The sequence below is a fragment of the Struthio camelus genome, chromosome 12, assembly GCF_040807025.1.
Source record: "Struthio camelus isolate bStrCam1 chromosome 12, bStrCam1.hap1, whole genome shotgun sequence".
Lineage (NCBI taxonomy): Eukaryota > Metazoa > Chordata > Aves > Struthioniformes > Struthionidae > Struthio > Struthio camelus.
This window is the reverse complement of record NC_090953.1, coordinates 14,666,862-14,686,459: the sequence shown is the minus strand read 5'-3', so window position 1 is coordinate 14,686,459 and position 19,598 is coordinate 14,666,862. Positions and strand designations below refer to the sequence as shown.

General features: G+C 43.7%; 1 protein-coding gene and 1 long non-coding RNA gene across 7 annotated transcripts in view; one reads left to right on the top strand and one right to left on the bottom strand.

Annotated features, from left to right (window-relative positions):
- Positions 1–870: 870 nt before the first annotated feature.
- TMOD2 (tropomodulin 2) overlaps positions 871–19,598 on the top strand; it is a 37,034-nt gene continuing 18,306 nt past the window's right edge. For 2 of the 4 annotated variants that reach the window (XM_068959056.1, XM_068959054.1), the window contains exons 1-3: positions 2,058–2,133; positions 12,003–12,211; positions 13,966–14,122. In XM_068959056.1, coding sequence (XP_068815157.1) covers positions 2,073–2,133; positions 12,003–12,211; positions 13,966–14,122 — 427 coding nt within the window. In that variant the 5' untranslated portion in view covers positions 2,058–2,072. Of the gene's footprint in view, positions 949–1,278; positions 1,322–2,057; positions 2,134–12,002; positions 12,212–13,965; positions 14,123–19,598 lie in introns of those variants that run through there. The other 2 variants (XM_068959055.1, XM_068959057.1) reach the window with 2 other exon arrangements.
- LOC104148279 (uncharacterized) overlaps positions 3,546–19,598 on the bottom strand; it is a 67,702-nt gene continuing 51,649 nt past the window's right edge. For 2 of the 3 annotated variants that reach the window (XR_011143831.1, XR_695079.2), the window contains one exon: positions 3,546–5,229. This is a non-coding gene — a long non-coding RNA (uncharacterized lncRNA). The remainder of the gene's footprint in view (positions 5,230–19,598) is intronic. The other variant, XR_011143832.1, reaches the window with a different exon arrangement.

Sequence of the window (19,598 nt, the reverse complement as noted above, 5' to 3'; positions counted from 1 at the left end):
CTGGAATAGCTTTTCTGCTGCTAGTGACTCATCGCTTAGTGCTCAGAACCAAGGGCTTCACTTCAGCTGAAACACAGCGCCCAGCATAACTTAACATTAATATAGCATAAATGCACAAACATAAATTGTCAAAGCAAATTGAAAGAAGAGGAGCATCAAAATGGTCTCTTCCTATACCGTCTGTTGAGATCAACGTGCTCTTCTGAGAGGAGTCGACCTCACGGTACCACCGTAATTTCACAGCCCTGGGATACAGCCAGAGCTCTCCTCGATAAGAGCCACCAGCCTAAAGCAACGCAGAGCAATGCGGGGGTGATTGCCTTCTCAAAGGGAGAGGGGCACCCTGAGGACCACGCACAGAAACGCACACGCTCTGTCCTCTAGGCCGCCAGGTGAGGCTCACGGAGGTCCTCTGAGCCCTTATGGAGATGGAGAACCAGCTAGGAAGCCTGTGTCCCACGCCTTGGCCCCAGCCCAGGCAGGAGGCCCTGGGCAGCACCCAGCACCCTCTGCTCTAGCGCTGGCTCCCCAGAGCAGCATGTCGGGGGGGCCGCGTGGGGCTCATACACTTCTGCTGCAGGACCTGTCTGGCCGGTTGGGCGGCTGAGCTGGTCGCAGAGGCTGGGCGAGCGGAGCAAAGGGTGCTTCCCAGCGCCGGGCGCCTGCAGGGCACCGGGGCTCACCTGCGCTGCTGCCAAGGCCACGTGTGGCGTGTGCGTGCCCAGCTGCGAGAGACACGCACGGGGCAGGGCGGCTGCTGCGGCCAGCCGGGCATCTGAGCCCCCGCGGAGCCTGTTTTCATGGTTCCCACAGAGAGGGGACACACGGGGGAGGGAAAAGTCTGGGGCTACGTCATGACAAGTCAAGGACGGGGGGAAAAAACGTGTTCTGGTGGTGGGGCCGGTTGGGTCTCGCCTGCAGTCTTTGGGCAGAAAGACATGGAAAGAGGTGAGGGAAGTGGGGGCCACGGGGAGAGGGAGGTGACCTGGTCCTGCGGTGAGGGCAGGAGGGGTGCAAAGACGGTGCCGAGGCTGAGGGCGGGAGGGGCGCTGGGGGTACTGGGGCTGGCGGGGCCGGGGGCGGCGGCGGCTCCGCGGCGGCGGCGGCCGGACTACGAGTCCCAGCGTGCCCGGCAGGGCAGCGGGGCCGCGGTGCGCAGCCGCCGCGCCGGGCACCCACCTGCCGCCGCCGGGCTGGGCTCGGGGCGCGCACGGGCGCGCAGCCGCTGGCGGCGCCGGGCTGCGGGCGCGCAGGCGGCCGCCGGCACGGGCACGGGCACGGGCACGGGCACGGGCACGGGCACGGGCGGCCCCACGGCGGGGTAAGGCTGCGGGCCGGGCCGGGTCGGGCGCGATGCGATGCGGTGCGGTGCGGTGCGGTGCGGTGCGGGCGCGGAGCACCGCGGGGCAGGGCGCAGGGCCCGCCCGCAGCCCGGGGGGAAGAGCCGGGGGAGGGCTCCCGCGGCCGCGCAGGGCGCTTCCCCGCTGCAGACGGAGCGGTTCCGCCGTGGAGCGTTTCTGCTCTTTTTTGCACAGCGCGTTTTGCAGAGCGGCGCGTACGTGCTTGTTTTAATGCGCTCACGCCCTTTCTGCCAGGCATTAAATCACAAAACGGGGATCCAGCAGTGAAATAAAACGCGAAGAGAAGGCGTTTCCGCCAGTGGAAACGCGCTGTCTCTCCGCGGGGCGCTGCCGCCCCTCCCTGCGCGTCGGGGCGGCCGCCGGGGGGTCGCCCGCGCCCGCCGCCCCGCGCAGCGCAGCGCAGCGCAGAGCCGCGGCGGCAGGAGCGCCCTGCCGGCTCAGCAGCCTTGCTGAGCTCCTGACGAGCAAAACGCATCCTCCAAACCTGCACGTCGCAGGTTGATCAGTGAGAAATACGTAGAGAAATCTGAGGATGATAACTGGGAAAAATAAATGAAAACTGGTTAGGTTCATGTGACCACCTTGAGCTGAGGTGCAATAGAAGCTTATGAAAAAACCTTCTAACATCATGAATGATGCAAAAAATTCAGAAATGTATCGATATCAAATATCTATTTAAAATATAATTGGAAGAGAGAGTGTTCTTCTGTCATGACCGACGCGCTGTGCGGGGTCCTAGGCATTTCGAAACGTTCCGCAGCACAAGTGTTCAGTAAGTTATTGGTTTTTGTATTTGAGGTAAATATGTCCTGTCTTTTCAGTTTCTCATCACTTGGAAGCTTTTCTATAGCTGATTATTTTCAGAAGTTGTCCTTGAACTCCCTCTTTTCTGCCATCCACTTTAGGGATAGGGAAGATGGAACTGGAGAGAAACCCCTGGGACCAACTGGCCTAATATTGCAGGCCGTGCAAGGGACATGATTGTTAGAAAAAGGAACACAAATTCTGGGGTGTTTGGAGGTGTCTCACTGAATTTTACTAATGCTATTACCATCTTTTCAGCGTTATTCTACACCGGTTTACTCTCTAATAGACTATCTGCCTTTGCTGTGGTGCTGTATGCTGTATAGGTGTCTCGACTGAGCTTCCACAACAGACTTTATTAAATTGTTACAGTTAGTTTAAAAAAATTAATAAGGTTATGCAAGTCATTTCTGTGACTTTGCTGACCTAAATTCTGTATGTATCTCTATCTAGCTTGGCTGCATTTCTCTGAATTTTGCCAGTAGCCTCCCTGCTCTTGACAATCTAAATAATTTTGTTCAAACTGGCACGCTTTGCCATCCCATTCCATAACTTTTCTTCCTTCCGCAGATTTTTATTGTTCATTTCCGCTGTCTTAGAACTTCTGGCAAGCAAAGTTTATGCATTTCTGCTGTTATTGACCCGTTCAAGTTTTTGGTTTTGTTTTTGTTTTTTGTTTTTGTTTGCAGCACTCCTAAGTTATTGACTCAGGTGTTATTTCACACAGTTTGCTGTTTTACTGTGGCTGGGTATCCTTTTGACCAAGGCTGGGGTAACTGTGCAGGCTGTTGCATTGAAAGGCATCAGGCAGGCATGGGTATTTGCATACGCTAGCTTAATACCAGGGTGAATGCATACTTTCTGTTTACTGAATGTAACACCCAAATGTAGCAGTGCTGTCATGGCTTCTGTTTAACGGGAGATCTGTAAACTTGCTTTCGTTAGGATACTTTTAATATTCTTCTTTACTGGGATTATTTCAAGGACCAGCTGTGTCTGAAGAGCCAGCTGCCAAAATAAAATAAGGAAATCTGAGCGCAGCAGTGATAAAAAGGTAGCGCATCATTTGCTATCTGTTGTCAGCACAAATGGAACAATACTTTTCTCTACAGAGTTGCAGTTTCCTTTTTTCCTATGGGTGTTTCCAACATGCGAAAAATAAACGATAGTGTTGTCTTTTCCAGGACCGGTCTGATCTACTTTATTTGTAAAAATAAAAAGTGTATTTCGGGGTACAATTCCCTCTCCTGTTTATTGTTTCAGCTATCAGGACGTGCGCACCACAGATGTTTTCTCCTATTGTTTTATAGCTAAATTGCAAAAAACCTACAAAGAAAGGAGACAAAGCAGTTTAGGAAAGATGCAAGAAGAGTTTTTTTTTTTTATTTTTATTTTTAGAAACGATCTGACAGTTACCATTATCAGCCAGCATAGTATTGCCATCAGTATTGTGTGTTCTTAACCCAGCCTTTGGTTCTCTCTCTGTCATGTTTTCACCGGGGGTGTCTCGTTTGTTTAAAAGATCCACTGAAATGCATGAGGCTGCCCAGGTAAGAAGGGACATGTAGCCAGAGGAAAGGCTTGGTACTTGGGAGACCTCGGCTCAATTCTTTGCCTCGCCGTAGACTTTCCATTTGACCTCGAACACAGTATTTCTTTCCCCTGACAGGTCAGTAAAACGGTGATGTTCTTGTGTAGCTGGTGGTGGCTCGGACACCGCAGGGACAGGCTCCAGAGAAGTGTGACTGATCGGGGAGGGTAGCAGCACCCAGCCCTTGGCTTCCTCACGGTGCCTTTTCCAAAGCTGTGGCTAGTTCATGGCCCCAGCGCATGCTTTGCTCTGCGTTCGTGGTAGATGTGATGACAGCAAGAATTATAATTCTTTGTACACGCAGAGTCCAGGAAACCATTAGTTGAATGCGAGACACTTTCTTGTAGACATCACAGCTATTACTGCAATGAGCGTCATGTAGCAGCTTACCCATATTCATCTGGGTGTCCCCAGAACCACGGGCGCCGTGTCCCGAGCCCGGCAGCGTGCGTGCTCCAGGTTTGCTCCATGCGGGAGGCACAGCCTCTCCTTCCGGGGGAAATGGGCACCTCGGCACAGCGGAGTCAAGCCTGCAGAGAGCAACGGTTACCGAAAGGGTTATAGTATCATTGGTGCCCCCAGAAAATAACGGGGTGGCTTTTTTCCTGTTGTTACCCCATAGGCAGTTCTGTAGTCACATGTAACACTGATTAGCATCCAGACTGATAATCTTGGTCTATCATAATATTAAAGCTTGCCCCAGTGGCCCGCAGCGCACCAGCAAGGTGTTTCTGCTCGCATCAGAGCTGAAGCTTACAGGCGACAAACAGCGCGAAAAAGGTGCTGTTTCATAATCCATTTTGTCTGAGGAAAAGGAAGACTTTACGCTCCAGGATTTTCGAGTCACCCTCAGTTTAGGACAGTAACTATTTTATGTTTCTATTTTAGACAAGCTATTTAATATTGTTATGATTAAAGAAAAATGCATAAAAAGAATGAAATATGAAGTTACAATAAAATATAGCTACCCAGTGAGAGCAGTAATATAGCTTTTCAGATTGTGTCTTAGCAAGACATTTTATTATATGATGGCATTTATTTTTTCCTGATTGTCTGATCTGGTCAAGCAGCTGCAGGATATAATGCCTGGTAAAGGGCAGATTTCAGATCTCGGCTCTGCGTTTTGTTTGGATGCTGCTAGCGGTAGTCGTTATTCAGCCTAAGCAGTGATCCCGACCCAGTCTGCTGTCTTGCCAGGATTTCCTAGTTACTCACGTTCTAAAGATGCAAGAAACCTACTTTTCCTCTAGTCGTACAAAGTTACCAGTTGTAACGCGCAGAAATAGAAGACGATTGCTTAATTATTTTATAACTAAACTTTCCCACACGTGAAACCAAGCTGGAGCCTCTCCCTGCAGGAGCCGCGACAGGCAGACGAGTCTCCATATCCTTCTCACTTGCTCACACTTGATGCGCCCTGGAGGGTCTGAGCACCCAAGCTGCAACGCTTGGTTTTATTCTGTCATCCTCTTCCTGTAGGAAGGAACAGAGCGGAGTGTTTTAGAGTTCGTTGTTTGCTTTGTTATGATGATTTAAGCCAGTCTCAGTATGGTCAGTGCATAGTTAGTCGTTATAATTTCTGATATGGAAACAATTTTAGTGGTTATGATCTAAAACACAGTGTCATCCAGAAACAGATTATAAATTCATCAGTCAATGTAAAGAAAACGAATTCCTTCTCAGGACTAACTTTCATTACTTTCATGTTTTGAATAGTAATGAATAATTCCACTAATGTTATTTTAGAAACAATTTGAAATTAATTATTATATAACTTTATCCTGCATCAAAGTGGGAGAAACATTACTGTTTCACCTTTCTTTAAATTCCCCAGTGAAAAAACCTTTCATCTCATCCAGATCAAAGGCAGTGCCATCCCTTTATATCTTCCATAAATAACAGTACATTCATATGGATAATTTTGCAATTTACGTGACAGTTATTTTCTTATAAAGGGCCTGATCTAACTCCTATTAAAGTGAATTGATGTCTAGTATTTTATTTGAATAGGAGTTGTCAATCCCTCATTAAAGCAGCTAGCTAATGCAAACTACAGAGCGACACACGCATTATCAAGGTGCAGAAAAGCTCATCCAATTATGAAATGGAGTTTCTGATCACTGCACAGTCATCCTAAACATTCAGGCATAGTCTAATACAACATAATTGTTAATTATTTACCAGACTCTGTATGGGACTGAACCAGTTGCTAGAACAGGACATAAACTAACCCCAGAGTAGCCCTAGGGAATAAAAGCCATTTATAGAGAGCAACGTTTTCTGTCAAATGGGTTTTAAACATGCAAATAGAAATGTCATCAGATAATTTGCCAAAGATAAAACCAGGAACCCCACATTATTTTTTAGATAAAATGTATCCTTGTTGACACCTTACTATCATTTATTGGTAATTTTAGTAATCAAATGGATATCTGATGACCTGGTATGTTCATACTGTAGTAAATTGAGATGAAAGGAAAACTGTGCTTTATAGAAGAGAATTTGCAAGAGAGAAGAGAGTTTGCCTAGAAACTATACTGGCAGATACTAATTCTAACTTGCTTATGCAAACAAACAAATAAACAAAAACCTTTTGTAGTCTTAGGTTAGACACCTGGAAAACTTTCAGCTCATGCTTTGAACTGAGTGCCAGATGCTGAATGTACATCACCTCACCTGGGGAAGTCTGATCTCTCTAAGAGTCACCTGTATTTTCAGGTGGGGAAGACACAGTCTGGTGAGATTTTTTTTTTTTCTTTTCCCAATAAATGAAGTTAAAGAAATTTCTCAAAAATTATAGTCAAAACCAGAACTCAGTTATTGTATAGCACTGCAGAGAAACCCGCAATTCAAGGGAAGTTAAATATATAAGGATTTTTAGGGTTCATTGCTAAAGTAGAATGAAAGATGGAAAAGCTGGTGTGGTAATGGAGCAGGTTTCACCAACGCAGCGCGAGCCCCGACTGCAGCCCCGAATGCGGCTGAGCGCTCATTCGCAGACCGTCCACCAAAGGGCCCGCTGCTGCAGAGCCCTAAAGAGTTTATGAGTTTTGATCCACCAAGCGATTGCGCTGTGTCACTGACGGGCTGAATTAGAAGAGGTGTCTAAAGCCACTAAAGTACATTTCAGTCCTCCCTGTGTCACGAATTCTTAAGAAGTTTGGGGGGGAAACAGGCAGAAATGTCAAGGGCGATTCCAGAAACCAAATCCTTCTTTATAACTCTCTTTTCCATTTTCTGCCTCTGCGAGTTTCTTTTGCCTGTCTACTGTCTCTGTCTACTTCAGGACCTGTAGCTAATACCATTTTCATCATACACACAAAAAAAAATCTGTTCTGTAATGCTGCCTTGTATATTAATATTGTGTTTTTGTATTATGCTGGGCCTAATGCATTATTTTTATCTTTTCTGAGATTTCTGAACCATTTTGTTCTAAACCAAGAAGAAATTTTGTACTACAAAACATGATCTCGGAGTATGCATCTCCCTTATGTTCACAGTTGGAGAGCACATAATGGTCTTCCTTTTTACATTTACATATGCGAATAAAAATGAACCGAATTTATATGTTAAATAACAGAGTATTCCTCAAAATGTTTTCTTGGAGTTTTGGTTTTCAGCAGCCCAGCCTTTTTTTTCGTAGCAGTTGCCGGAGAGCAGAGAGCTCATCTGTCTGCGATTGGATTAAGGGTATTGTTTGGAGTCCGCCTTTGCCCGGCTGGTGGGGAACAATCAGCCTCGTGCTCCTGAACAGCTGTTTGTGCTACACAAACACCGCTCTCAGTCAGAACGGACCAAATCCCATTTATTTGGTTCAGTGTTGATTTAACTTGGGATTTAGTCTACCTGTTTCTTACTTTTTTGTTTGGCTACTTGGGACTATTTAAAGAAAGTGAAGGATGGTGCCACATTTGCAGATGTGTTCCAGAGTGATTCATTGAAACACTATGGAAATAGTTTAAAATAGATCATGCATCAGGATTTTCCTTCTAAACATCAGTTGTCACAATTTGCAAAAGTAAGAGCAATTTCTCAAATCTGATTATATTTTTTTTTTCTACAAAAATGCAAAGAAATCTCTTGGATTATTTCATTTTAATTCATCTCCCTTCATCTAAATACACATTGCCATGCAACTTCATTCTCAGACACTGTAAAGACTAGAAATCACGTCACCTGTATCATAGTACTCTCCTCCGTATAGGACCTCAGAGACATTATGTTTTTCTAAGTATGCAGCCTGTGTTTTTGAAAGCATGAATGACCTGATGAGCCCTCAGGTACCTGCTGCTCCACAGACGGACAGAAGAGAGGGACGATGCTATAGTTCAGGGCGCCCCAATACTTCCCATGGGATCAAAGCAAACGAGGGTGGGAGCTCTCTGACATCTAACATTGATTCAGTAGAGGACTGGTTCCATCTCAGAAAGAAATATCTGCATCAGCAGTAGAAAATTATTACAGTATTATGGTAACATCAGAAACTACAGCCTGGCTACTCTAGAAAACCCTCTCAGTAGCGTATAAGGATTATAACAAAGAACAAGCTTGTGGTAGAGAGCAGTTAGAACCCAGCAGGTGCTGACTACATACTGCCAATAACAGTTTCATGCGGGCGGGCTCCTCTCTAAGTCTTTGAAAAACAGGTTTTGAATCCTCGCATTGACAGACATGGGAGAAAAAGCTGCCGCAAATAAAACAGAAGTGTCTCTTTCTTTCCTTAGAAGGAATCAAAGATGAAAATACAGCTACAGAGTCACTGAAGTTCACCATGAAACATCTGCGCTCCACAAAGATTTAAAAGTACCATGGCGTTAGCAGAAATGTTATTACTCACAGTTCTGCACCATTCTGCATCAAGCAGAGGTCTTGTATTTTGGGCATCTAGAAGCATGTTTTGCTTAACAGTCATTTGCTGTTTAACAGTTAATATTTGAGCCCATGATAAACTAAGGTGCTTGGCATTGAAACTAAATGGAAAAACAAATGGGATTTGTGCTCCTCCGTTCCTTACTCTCCTTTTCACTCTTCCTAGTTAGTTTTCAGAGAAACTCCTTATGCTTATGCACAGTGCCTCATTCTGCTTCCCGCAGCGTCCCTAATGCGGTGCATCCTGCCTCCGCAGTTAGCTTGTGCATCTCCCCTGCGCTGTGAGACACCCGATCTGCTTTTGTATGCTCAAAATCACAATAGCTAGGAGTGGTTGGTTAGTTAATTGCTTTTTTAAACTGATTAAAGTTTGAAATATGTTTATTTCATACAGTAATTGTAACAAAGGAAACCTGGTGGGTATGACCTATAAAAAGCAAATGGTACGTGTGCACTGAGAACAGTCAAACCCCAATAAGAAGCAGCACAGACGGCATATGGTCCTGTTTACATACACAAAATTAACAGTATGGAATCCAATTAAGAAGATGGAGATAGTCATCATCACATTACACAGTAATTTCCAGAGTATGCGAACTCCAGACTTCAGCGTTTCCGTCTCGTGCTGGCTGATGCTGAACTGTTAGGTTTATCCCGTTCCCTTGGTTTCCGATAATGTGATTGTGGTGAAAGGTCAATAGAGAGCATTAAAGCAGGCAAATAAATGAGAGGTATGTCAGCAGCGCTTTCAGTAGCCTGTCGGCCAGGGTGGACGCTCCGGAAAAGCTTTGCTACTGACAGCGACTGCAAAGGCGTTCCCCGAGCGCTGCAGCTTGGTTTTGTTCAGTCACTGAAGAGTAAGATGCAGTTGTGAAAGGGAAAATATCAAGGCAATTTCTGTCACAAAATTACATGCGTGCGAGAAAACCATTATTTCTACTCTTCCATGCACCACTAATTCTAACAAGGTTTATCCAACACGGTGCTTGGTGCCATGAGAGGAGTTACTGAGGGGTCTTTATCTGGGTTTATATTTGTCTTTGGTATCCTTGCTGCACATGGTCAAATGTCTTCTTTTCATAATGATAATGATAGTTTACAATATTGAGAACTGTCTTGTGGTGAAAAGTGTCTCCTGGGATGTCTTTCCGTTATGGATAGGTATGCTGTGGCACTTACTCGAGTAAGTCACAAACCAGAAATGTCTAGTGCACACAAATTGTACCCTGCAGGAATTACCCGTTAGCAGCTGGATTCAATTTGGCAAAGTCCCGCATTACCCGCAGACTCGTGGTGACACCGGTGACCAGCTCTTAGCTCTCCTCCTTGCTGGGAGTCAGGGTGACCCCAGCCAGCCGCGGCAGCGTTGCTGCACCGGCATCCTGCGCAACGGGAGCGCTGAGCCTCGGCCAGGGAAAGCTGTTGTGTGCTCTTACCACTTACTTTTCCAACAATATTTAACCTAACCTCCGGATTACAGTTCTGTCTTTTCCAGGGACATGCTTAAACTGTAATAAAATCAACACTTAAACAATTAAATAGAGTTTCAGAAAGCTCTAATCCCCTCAAAGAAAATTTTCATCCCAGTTAATGACTGCAAGCTGAAATGCTATGCGTTTAATGAGTTTATCCAAAGAAAGTTTGAGAAGGCTCCTGATGCTTTAGTATAGAAATACTGTACTGCATCTGAATCTGCTTTTATAATTTTAAGAAAATATTACTCCTATTTAAAATACTTACATATCTAACAAGTAATCAACAGAGCTTTAGTACAGCTAATGTTCTGTTTTAGCACCAAGTACACAAAAACCTAAGCTCTTTTGGCTGTTTTTTTGCCAAAATGCATCTCGCACTCATGACATATGAGAGGATTTTGATAATGTAAGAATTTTTTACAACTGCTGTAACTAACAGATGCTGACTAACTTCCCAAAAGAAACCACCAATTTAAAGAACAGTTCAATTCTACCATGACAATTGGAATGGCTTGACATTAATTTAATGCTCTGCAAATAAGGACAATAAATAGAGCCATAATAAGGAAAATAAAGGAGACTATATAGAGGAAATAACGCTTTTGCATGGAATAGCATGTTTAGATATTTCAGATCAAGGCCTATCATGCCTTGTAGTATTCATGTAATTCTAGAGTTTTCAAATTTGTAATTCTACTAATTATTCTCTTCCCTTTCTATAGGTTGTTGATTTCTGTTTATTTAGAAAAATTAAATATGCCTCAAAGTGCTTAATGAGCAGGTCCCTTTTCCTGCCACTGATGTCCCACTTCTGGTTTAAAATCATAGTTTTATTTTAATTAATTTTCAGATAAGTGGAAATGAATATTTTAATAGTGAAACTGTAATTAAATGCAAAACTTTCATTTTGTTTTTGACTAAAAGAAAAATGAAGATAAAGTTTCCAGCAAATATGGAGAGCCACATATACCTGCATGGATTTTGTAGGCTTATGACAATTGAGGACCTGGCCAAAAGAAATGAAAGTTATTGTTCAGAGATAAACCAGAGTCAGTAAAGACAGAGAGTCATTTGCCATATGACATATCATATGGCAATGACTTTCTCTTTATGGCCAGCGAATGACTTTCTTGTTACTGATCAGTTGGGATCATGTAAGGAACCACATTCAAATTTTAAAATTTAGAGTGCACAAAATATTAAGTCCATATTTTGCTCATGGCCACGGTTTGCCCACAGGTGCCCCATGCAGCAGGCTAATTTACAAATGATCTTTTGAGCTATAATGAGTGTATCCGCACCCCAGGATTTATTTTGGTGACAACTGCTACCATTTGTAGAAGAAATTGGCTACAAATGACTTCTATAAACCAGCACACTTTACAGCTTTTTAGGTAACCAGTATGTACCAAAAAGGCCAGGCAAACTGATGTAGGTAAGCTCTTAGCTATCAGCAAAGCTGGAATGAGACGGAACACCTCAAGGCAGGGTTTTGTTTCTTCTCTGTCAGTGTTGGACTGTTTCCTATGACTCTACCACTTTGCTATGATACTTTTCATCCCTTCAGCCAAAAGAACAGGCAGATGCTGCTGTTTCTAAGCAAATTAAATAAAACAGATTTATCTCTGTGACAAAGGATAAGCTCCCAATATTTTTTCTTATGCAAATCTTAAAGCTTCTCTTGGCCATGAACTGTGAAGTTCCTGAATATACCAGTCCTTGCTATTCCTAGGACACTTGCTGTCTAGACAGCCCTAGTACTTCCTCTCGGGCATGGAGCTGAGCCAGAACATTTTGTTTCTTTGTTTTCATTAATAAAGTGTAAATGTGACTCTCAGTATGTGGGCTCTTTACGACTGTATCTGCTAAATGGAGATACTCAAAATGCCTTATTGTTAACAGCGACTGAAACCGGGAGAAGCACAGTACTCCTGAATGGTCGAAACCCTAAAGAGAAGCATCAGCTGAGCAGTGCAGCAGCAGCCATGTCTCTGCCCTTCCGCAAAGAGTTGGAGAAATACAAGAATATCAACGAAGATGAAATACTCAGCAAACTCTCGGAGGATGAACTGAAACAGCTAGAACACGTTCTTGACGACCTTGATCCTGAGGTTAGTAATGGGGGCCAGGGGACTAATATTTCAAATGCTATCGATTACAAATGCCACACTGCAGTGTTTTGTATTTGCGTTGTGCCACAGGAGAGGCAGTGCGCTCTGAGGGACGAACAGCTCAGCCAGGGGCATTTTGGTTTTACTCCTGCTGTGAGGGGCTACTTGCTTTTGTACAAGTCGCGGTGCCCCCTCCGTCCCTTGTCTATTTAGGCACGAGGTGGTCCGAGCTGTGAATCTTGAATCATGTTTGTACAGTGCAGCAGGATGAGATGCTTTATGCTATTTCTGAGCACAGCAATAAACAAACTTAATGGGTGTTTGTGAAGATCGGATCTTTTGAACTTCTGAAATCCATTGTCTGTGTCATTCAACATAGATATTTTTAACTGAAGAGAATATATTTAGGCGTGATTTAGGAAAGGCAGATTCAGCTACACAGCTGTCATTTTCTAGAGAACAAGGATAATTTGGATATCTGAGGAGACTATTACAGAGTGCCTAAAGGCCTCTGGCGTGGGCACCACGCGGTCCCGCAGCAGTGGGTTAAGGGCACACGTTCTTGTGGGAAGTCTGCCTGTACTTGCCACAAAAGCTGCCAGGCTGATGTGGGAGTGCAAAAACCAGCAGATAATCTGTCAGATAAAATTCATTCACTCTGGAGACAAAGTAAAGTGCAAAAAACCAGTATGTTTATAGCCTGTAGTTTTATAGCACAAATTTACCTGGAGATCAAGGGTGAGCTTTGGAGTCCTCCCCTCCGTTCTGCCCACTTTCCTCCACCACTACCACTTCTCAGTGCGTTTTTCTGGTAAGTTCAGGTTATCTGGCAGCTCAAAAGGAAGCACAGCGCATTCCAGAAAAAAAAAGCCACAATGCGTTTGTAGTCAAGCTACCTGTGTGCAGTGAAGCTGCACCATGCTGGACCGTTTGTGATGCCCACACCAAGCGCAGTGTCTGGGGTTCCCTGGCAGGCTCAGAAGCGGCTGGGTGCTTGCTGCGTACCAGCCTCCCCGCGCACGTGCTGCCCAACTGTGCAGTGCTTCTGCAGTGCTCGAGGGGCATCTCCAACACGTTGGCTGGACTGCGTATGCGCTGCATGGCCCGTGTGCTTCTGAGCCTTTCTGGCATTTCCTGAGCAGAAACGTGGAGCCTTCTGCATGCTCCTGTATCACGCGATGCAGGTGCAATCGTATGGCCGCACAGCTGCATGGTTAAAGCAGGGCTTCATCTGCTTGCTTCCTGCGTACTCAAAATGGCTAAAGTCCACGTAATTCACCAATTATTTTCTGTGCATTCCATTCATTTCTCAAGTCCGAGAAACAGCATCAGAATGACAGGAATTTTTTGCAAAATGAAAAGAGAGGGATAAAAATGGGAAAAAGCAAATGAAGAGAGGAAAGGTAGAGAAAACTGATCCTGTCCTACTTACCTGGACTCTATACAATAAGGTTGTAGCAGGCACAACATAAAGGATTCTCATCTTGCTCAGTTCTTTGGGGCTATGATTGTAAATACCGTCAATAAAAATATTCTGAGGTGGCAAAAACGAGAAGCCTGGAGAAGATGCTGTTTTTAATGATTACATTTGAGTAATGTGTATTACTGCTGTCACCAGAGAGTATGATGTGAAGTAACATGCAAAGAATAGTTTCCCTTAAAAAAAAAAAAAGAATCGAAATTAAATTTGGGATACTGTGCGAAACTGCATCATCTCCTGTGTGTATGTCCCTGTCTTTCACGTGTGCTCGCAGAACGCCTTGCTTCCCGCGGGCTTCCGGCAAAAGGATCAGACCACTAAAGCTGCCACCGGCCCCTTTGACAGAGAACGCCTCCTTTCGTACCTGGAGAAGCAAGCGCTTGAGCATAAAGACAGAGAAGACTTTGTACCGTTTACAGGGGAAAAGAAAGGTACAGTCCGTCTTCGGGTCCGCGCTGAGCGCCGAGCTGCCCCAAGGCGGGGACGCAGGGCTGCGTGGCCGCCTCGGGAAAGCAGCCCGTGCAGCAGTGGCGGAGGCCGTATTGCGCAGGCTGAGGCTCATGAGTCAGAGCTGTTGTTAAAGGAGGTAAAGCGGTGGTTTTATCTGCGCTGGGGTGGTCTGGCTGGCTACTCTGGAGTTATAAGCCCAGGTTTTGGATCAGGCCCATGAGGGGGAATCCGAACACGCTGACACTGACCCAGCAAAGGGCTGCAGCAGCAGCTTCCCATCCAGCAAATGTGTCCGTCTGAAGTTAAGCATGGTCTTGGGTAGCTTCATTAACTTCACTGGGACTATTCCTATATTAAGCCTTAGGCCCATGCATGGGTACTGTACTAGAGAAGGCGGTTAGGAGAAAAAGCCTCAAATACCTTTCTAAGTAAGCATTATTTACAATCACTGCAAGTAAGAGCTCAGGGAATGCACTTACAAAAAATAAGTATTTTTCCAGTTGTTTACTAGCACATCTGGCAATGCTATTCACGCAGTGAGTTTCTCTGTTTCCCTTTGTCCTACAGCTACAGGAAAAAAAAAAAGAGAAAAACAGGAAAACCTAATTCTGATCACTCAAACATAGGTTGGGTAGCCTTAGGGTATTTACAGGCATATTTTTAAGCAGACAGTGTTCTTGTAGCACCGTTACCTCCCTTTCCTCATCTGTATACAGTGGACAAAACCACCCACCTCAGGCCACCCCTTCATTCAGGAAGGAACTTAAGTCCAGCCTGTTTCTGAACATCTGATTAATTTGCTGTTATTTCAACAGGACCTGCTTAAAGGTGAGCAGGTATTTCAAGAGAGTCAAGAGCAACATTTGTTATGTATCAGTACTATTTACAAAGGACGTAAAACGTGATTTGCAGGCTAAGAGTTGTTACCACCATTACATTGTGTTCTCATCCTTTGAAACAATGGTTTTAGAGAACAATGGTTTAGAGAACAGAGACAGTTTTCAGCTAGATCTGATTGATGCATTATTTTATCATGCAGCACATTCATTTCCCTAGGTTTTCCTCCATCATAACTTGTGCTTAACGCTATTCACAGGGCTGATTTGGAGCCCGCTCAAATACAGTAGCATTGCAGTGATCCTGCAGGTAGCAGGCGCAATCAGGCACATATTGTACAGAAAGGAAAATGATTTGTTGTCATATGGATTGTTTACCAATTGCTTCTCTTTTCCAGTCTTTTATAGACCATCGTTTTAGCACAGCACAAGTCACTGCTGGTAGGCTCCGCATGTTTATACCAACACCATCCGTCACGTCTCCCCTTGCTGATATTTAATGGCTTAGGGCTAAGACTGTGCCGTTTTGCGTTGCAATCATGCCTGAGATCTCTAAACATGTCTGAAACATATGTACACAAAAATGCAAATAGTGGTGCATGGCATTGTATATACCCACAGGACTGGCACTCGATCGGCGTAAAACTGGCCCCTGTGTTGTCCATGACAGTGTTATTCTGCATATTGGGCTGTTTCTTCTACTTGAGTTTTCTTTTGATGAGGCTAAAGCAACATTATTCTTCAATTTGCCCCCACATGTCCTTACAGTTCCTATTAGTGATGTTTATCAATTCCTGGTGTCTCTGGAGTGGGAATACCACTGTTCCACAAACAGAAATAACCACACTTTTCAGTTATCCCTCAGCACAGAATGAATTCAGACATCCTGGTACTTAGAGCTATTCTTATTTTGGTTTTTGTTTCACTGTGATTATTTATATCAAAGTTACAGTTTTAGGGATTATTATGATTATGAGTTTTTTTACAGGCTAAGGGAATTACTCCCTGAATTTCTCCTGTTCTCATATTAGTTCTTTATCCCTGACAAAATCCTTAATATTAGCCTTAGCAGATTAAATCACACGAAAACAATCATATGTTCCTTGCTTTATGCAATCATTTTACAGTTATAATCTAAACACAAAGAATTCTAATAAATTTTCATTGAACTCAGAGGCCAAATGCCATGAAAATACTCTTTGCTTCTCTATTAGCATTAGAAATAACTGAATTAATCTGAGACCGGTACAATTCATCGGGTTCAGTGCCTTGATATTTGAGAACTGGATAGACTGTGCAGCATCATTTTTGTGCTGTCTCGAAGGAACTGACCTTGGAAAATAATCTTTTTATTTTGAGCTTGCCATATCCTGTATTGGTACTAGTGTCTCTCTCCTGCTGCCCTCTGGCCTGCTTGGCGAGGAGGTTTCTACGGAATGACAACCAGATTTCAAGCCCTGGGCTTGGCTTTGCTGCCTCCCTTTCTTCTCCTTTCCCTTGCTCCGCACTGTGAAGACATCACGATTTCTAAAGCTCAGAATCTGAGCCTTGTAAAACATATGACTGAAATCTCCATCTGCCACATAAACACATACTGAAACCTTCCTACAAATTGTATGGTAGTTCTGCTGATTGGGTGGACCTGATGAAATGTGCTGAATGCTGCCCAAAGGCCAGGCGTGCATGGCTGGCTTTGTATCTAGAATTGGTGCTTCTAACTGCGGCTTTATTTGTTTTGGCAAACGTGATTGAAGAAGCAGTAACAGAGTGACTGTATTAAAATATCAGTGAGTTGATTTTCATTTACAGTAAGATATTTTCTGTGCAGGGACATAAAACAATCCTGCAGAGGCCTCTCCAGTAGATGATACTATATGTTAGATTTCAAGTCACCTTAATTAGAGAATAATTGACATTCTTTCAAAGCTCAGTAATTAGTCCAGGATAAATAATTTATGTTTTGAAAATGTGTCCTCATAAGAAACTCTAGAAGAATATGTCTTGGGGAAGAGCTTATTTTTCACGTTCTGCATGGTGATGGACTCTAAAGTGCCTTTACAGTTTGGTAAATATTTCTATTATTACATTAAATATATGCCCATTAAAAGATTTCTTTATAGCAGCACTATGACGTAGCCGTACTATAAGTAGTCCCAAATTAATTTTAAAGTAATTCTGCTAGTTAAAAATTAAGCACTAGGGCAGCTCCAAAATGGGTATGGTTGTATATAAATAGAAATGGGAGGTGTAGATGCCAATATGCCATTTGGCATTATTTCCCACCTGAGGATATTTGTGTGTCAGTAGCATTAGAATATGCCAAGTGTTGTTTCAGCTTTTGTCACTGTAGTTTGATATTTGCCTTCCACTGGGAAAATACCTATTTTTTTCAAATTTAGGAAGTGGAATGCTTCTTCCAAATGTTAAGTGATATTTTTGCCCGTTCCTATGGTTATCATGTGAAGCTGATACTGACTTGGAAACTCAGTGGTGAGCTGGAAAGAAGGTGGCATTTGAAATAACCAGCATCCAGAAGAGTCTGCGATGCATTGCTGTTTTTTATGCAGTGTCTCTGCCTTCCTTTTTTTTTTTTTTTGGTTAATGTTTTATTGGAGAGTTCTTGAACAAAAAGCAGTATCAAACGGCTACTGAAGGACAAAATTCAGTTGCCTGTCTTGGTCTTTATATGCTCAACACAACCATAAGGTTTTGATTGTGTTCAAAAACAAGCCAAAACAAATTCCAGGGCTAATGGGGATTTTGAGCATGGTTAGAACACAGGAAGTGTTAAATATGAGCTCGGGCCGGGGGAGAGGGATGATCGTGCAGAGAATTGCCTTGGGTTTGATTGTAATCATGTTTTCGAGAGGTTTGAAGTGTTTAGCAAAAACAGCCAAACGTATGGCGCGCATTAGAGTTTTGGCCCTCTGCTATATTTCAGCTCGGTAACTTCCTACATTAATTGCTGACAAAAAGAAGATTTTAAGCCTGTATGGGATCGCTCTCAAATGTCAATGAAAACCCCAGTTTTGCGCTGAACGAAGACCAGTGTTCACAGCCTGATCGGATCACACCCAAACTGGCCATTTGTTCAGACCGCTGTACCCCATATTCTCTGAGTACCAGTGACCTTTCAGCCATCTGCCTCTCCCTGATCTGCACCTCCGTGAGCCAGGGAGTGGGTACGTCATTTGAGTGTCCCCATCACAAGTGCCTGCTCCTGTCTGTGATATGCAAAAGCTCTGGTGGACTTCAAGAACTGTTGTGCAACTCAGCTGCTTAATCAGCCTTTCCCATAAACAGTGGCTTCATTATTAATGAGCAGCGGAGGTAGAGGGAGTGAGCACTCATTATTGTAGCCATAGCGATTGGCAGTTTGTAAGTGTTTATTTTGTGTATTTTTTGGATTAGTTCCTTTTTATGCTAATGCTCTAGAAATAGTTACATAGAAGCCACTGAACTACAGAAGTTATGCAGACTGACTCACTGCATTTAACATATAGCTGGCACAACTGGCTGTCACATTGAGATCACTGTGAAGCCTTTTCTGTATCATTTGTAAGTTCATGAAAGGTTAAGGAATAAAAAGAAAAGGTTGGGAGAGTCAGGGATAGAGCAGGCTAATGTTACAGGCCCAAAATGTTAAACAGCAATGTCAATGCTACATGACTATTACAACAGGAAATAGGAATGAGAACGCGTGACTTACTGTTCAAGGCAGAAAGGCCTGAGGAGGAGGAAATGGTAATTTTATGTCCTAGCATCTCAATTAGCACTTGAGACCTTTTCGCAGTTGTCTCACAGCCTTCTTGTGTGATTGTCCCCAAATTTCCCCAAATTGTCCAATTCTAGGAAGAATAATAATCCTCTATTCTTTGTTTTATCTTCTTTGTTGCGACATGCCAGAGGCTTTCTCTTACTGAGTGCATGTACATCTGATTTCAGTTAAGATCTGAGTGCTACTGTAATATAAACATATACTATTAACAACATCTCTGCTTCTGCTTTGTTGCAGTGGTTCTCTTACTACATGATAGTTATGAGGCATAATTGAAAAAAGTTCTGTTGTTGCGAAATATCATTAGATATGAAAAGTTGGCTATGCCTTTTTTAATTGCTTTCAGGATTGCTGTTTCAATCCTTCAGCATTATCCCTGTTTTCTAAAGGTCTTCTAATCCTTGCCAAACCATTTCATTTTGGATCTGATCCAGTTCTCATCAAAGTCATGGAAAAACTCCAGTGGATTGGGCCATTATTATTTGTGCCTGGAAAAGGAAGGGGAACACACTTGTATGTGATTAAATGCTAACATTTTCAGCCAACTGATAAAAGGAAAAAGGAAGAAAATAATGATTGAACCAGAATGCTTTTGGCCATGCCCCTGTTTTCAGTTGCTCTGGCAGAGACCACCTCTCGTGCATGTTGTGCTGCGCCCAGCAGAGTATCGATACTCAGCACTAGTAATAATGACAGTCATTTTCAGAGGCCAAAGTAATAGACTAGACGCTAATGAATTCCAGTTTTGGTTTCTGTAACAGATCCTATGTAAAAACCTTACAACTTAACTTAGAGGCATGGTATCTTTTTTGGATTGACAGAGGCAGCCTTTTCACCCCCAAA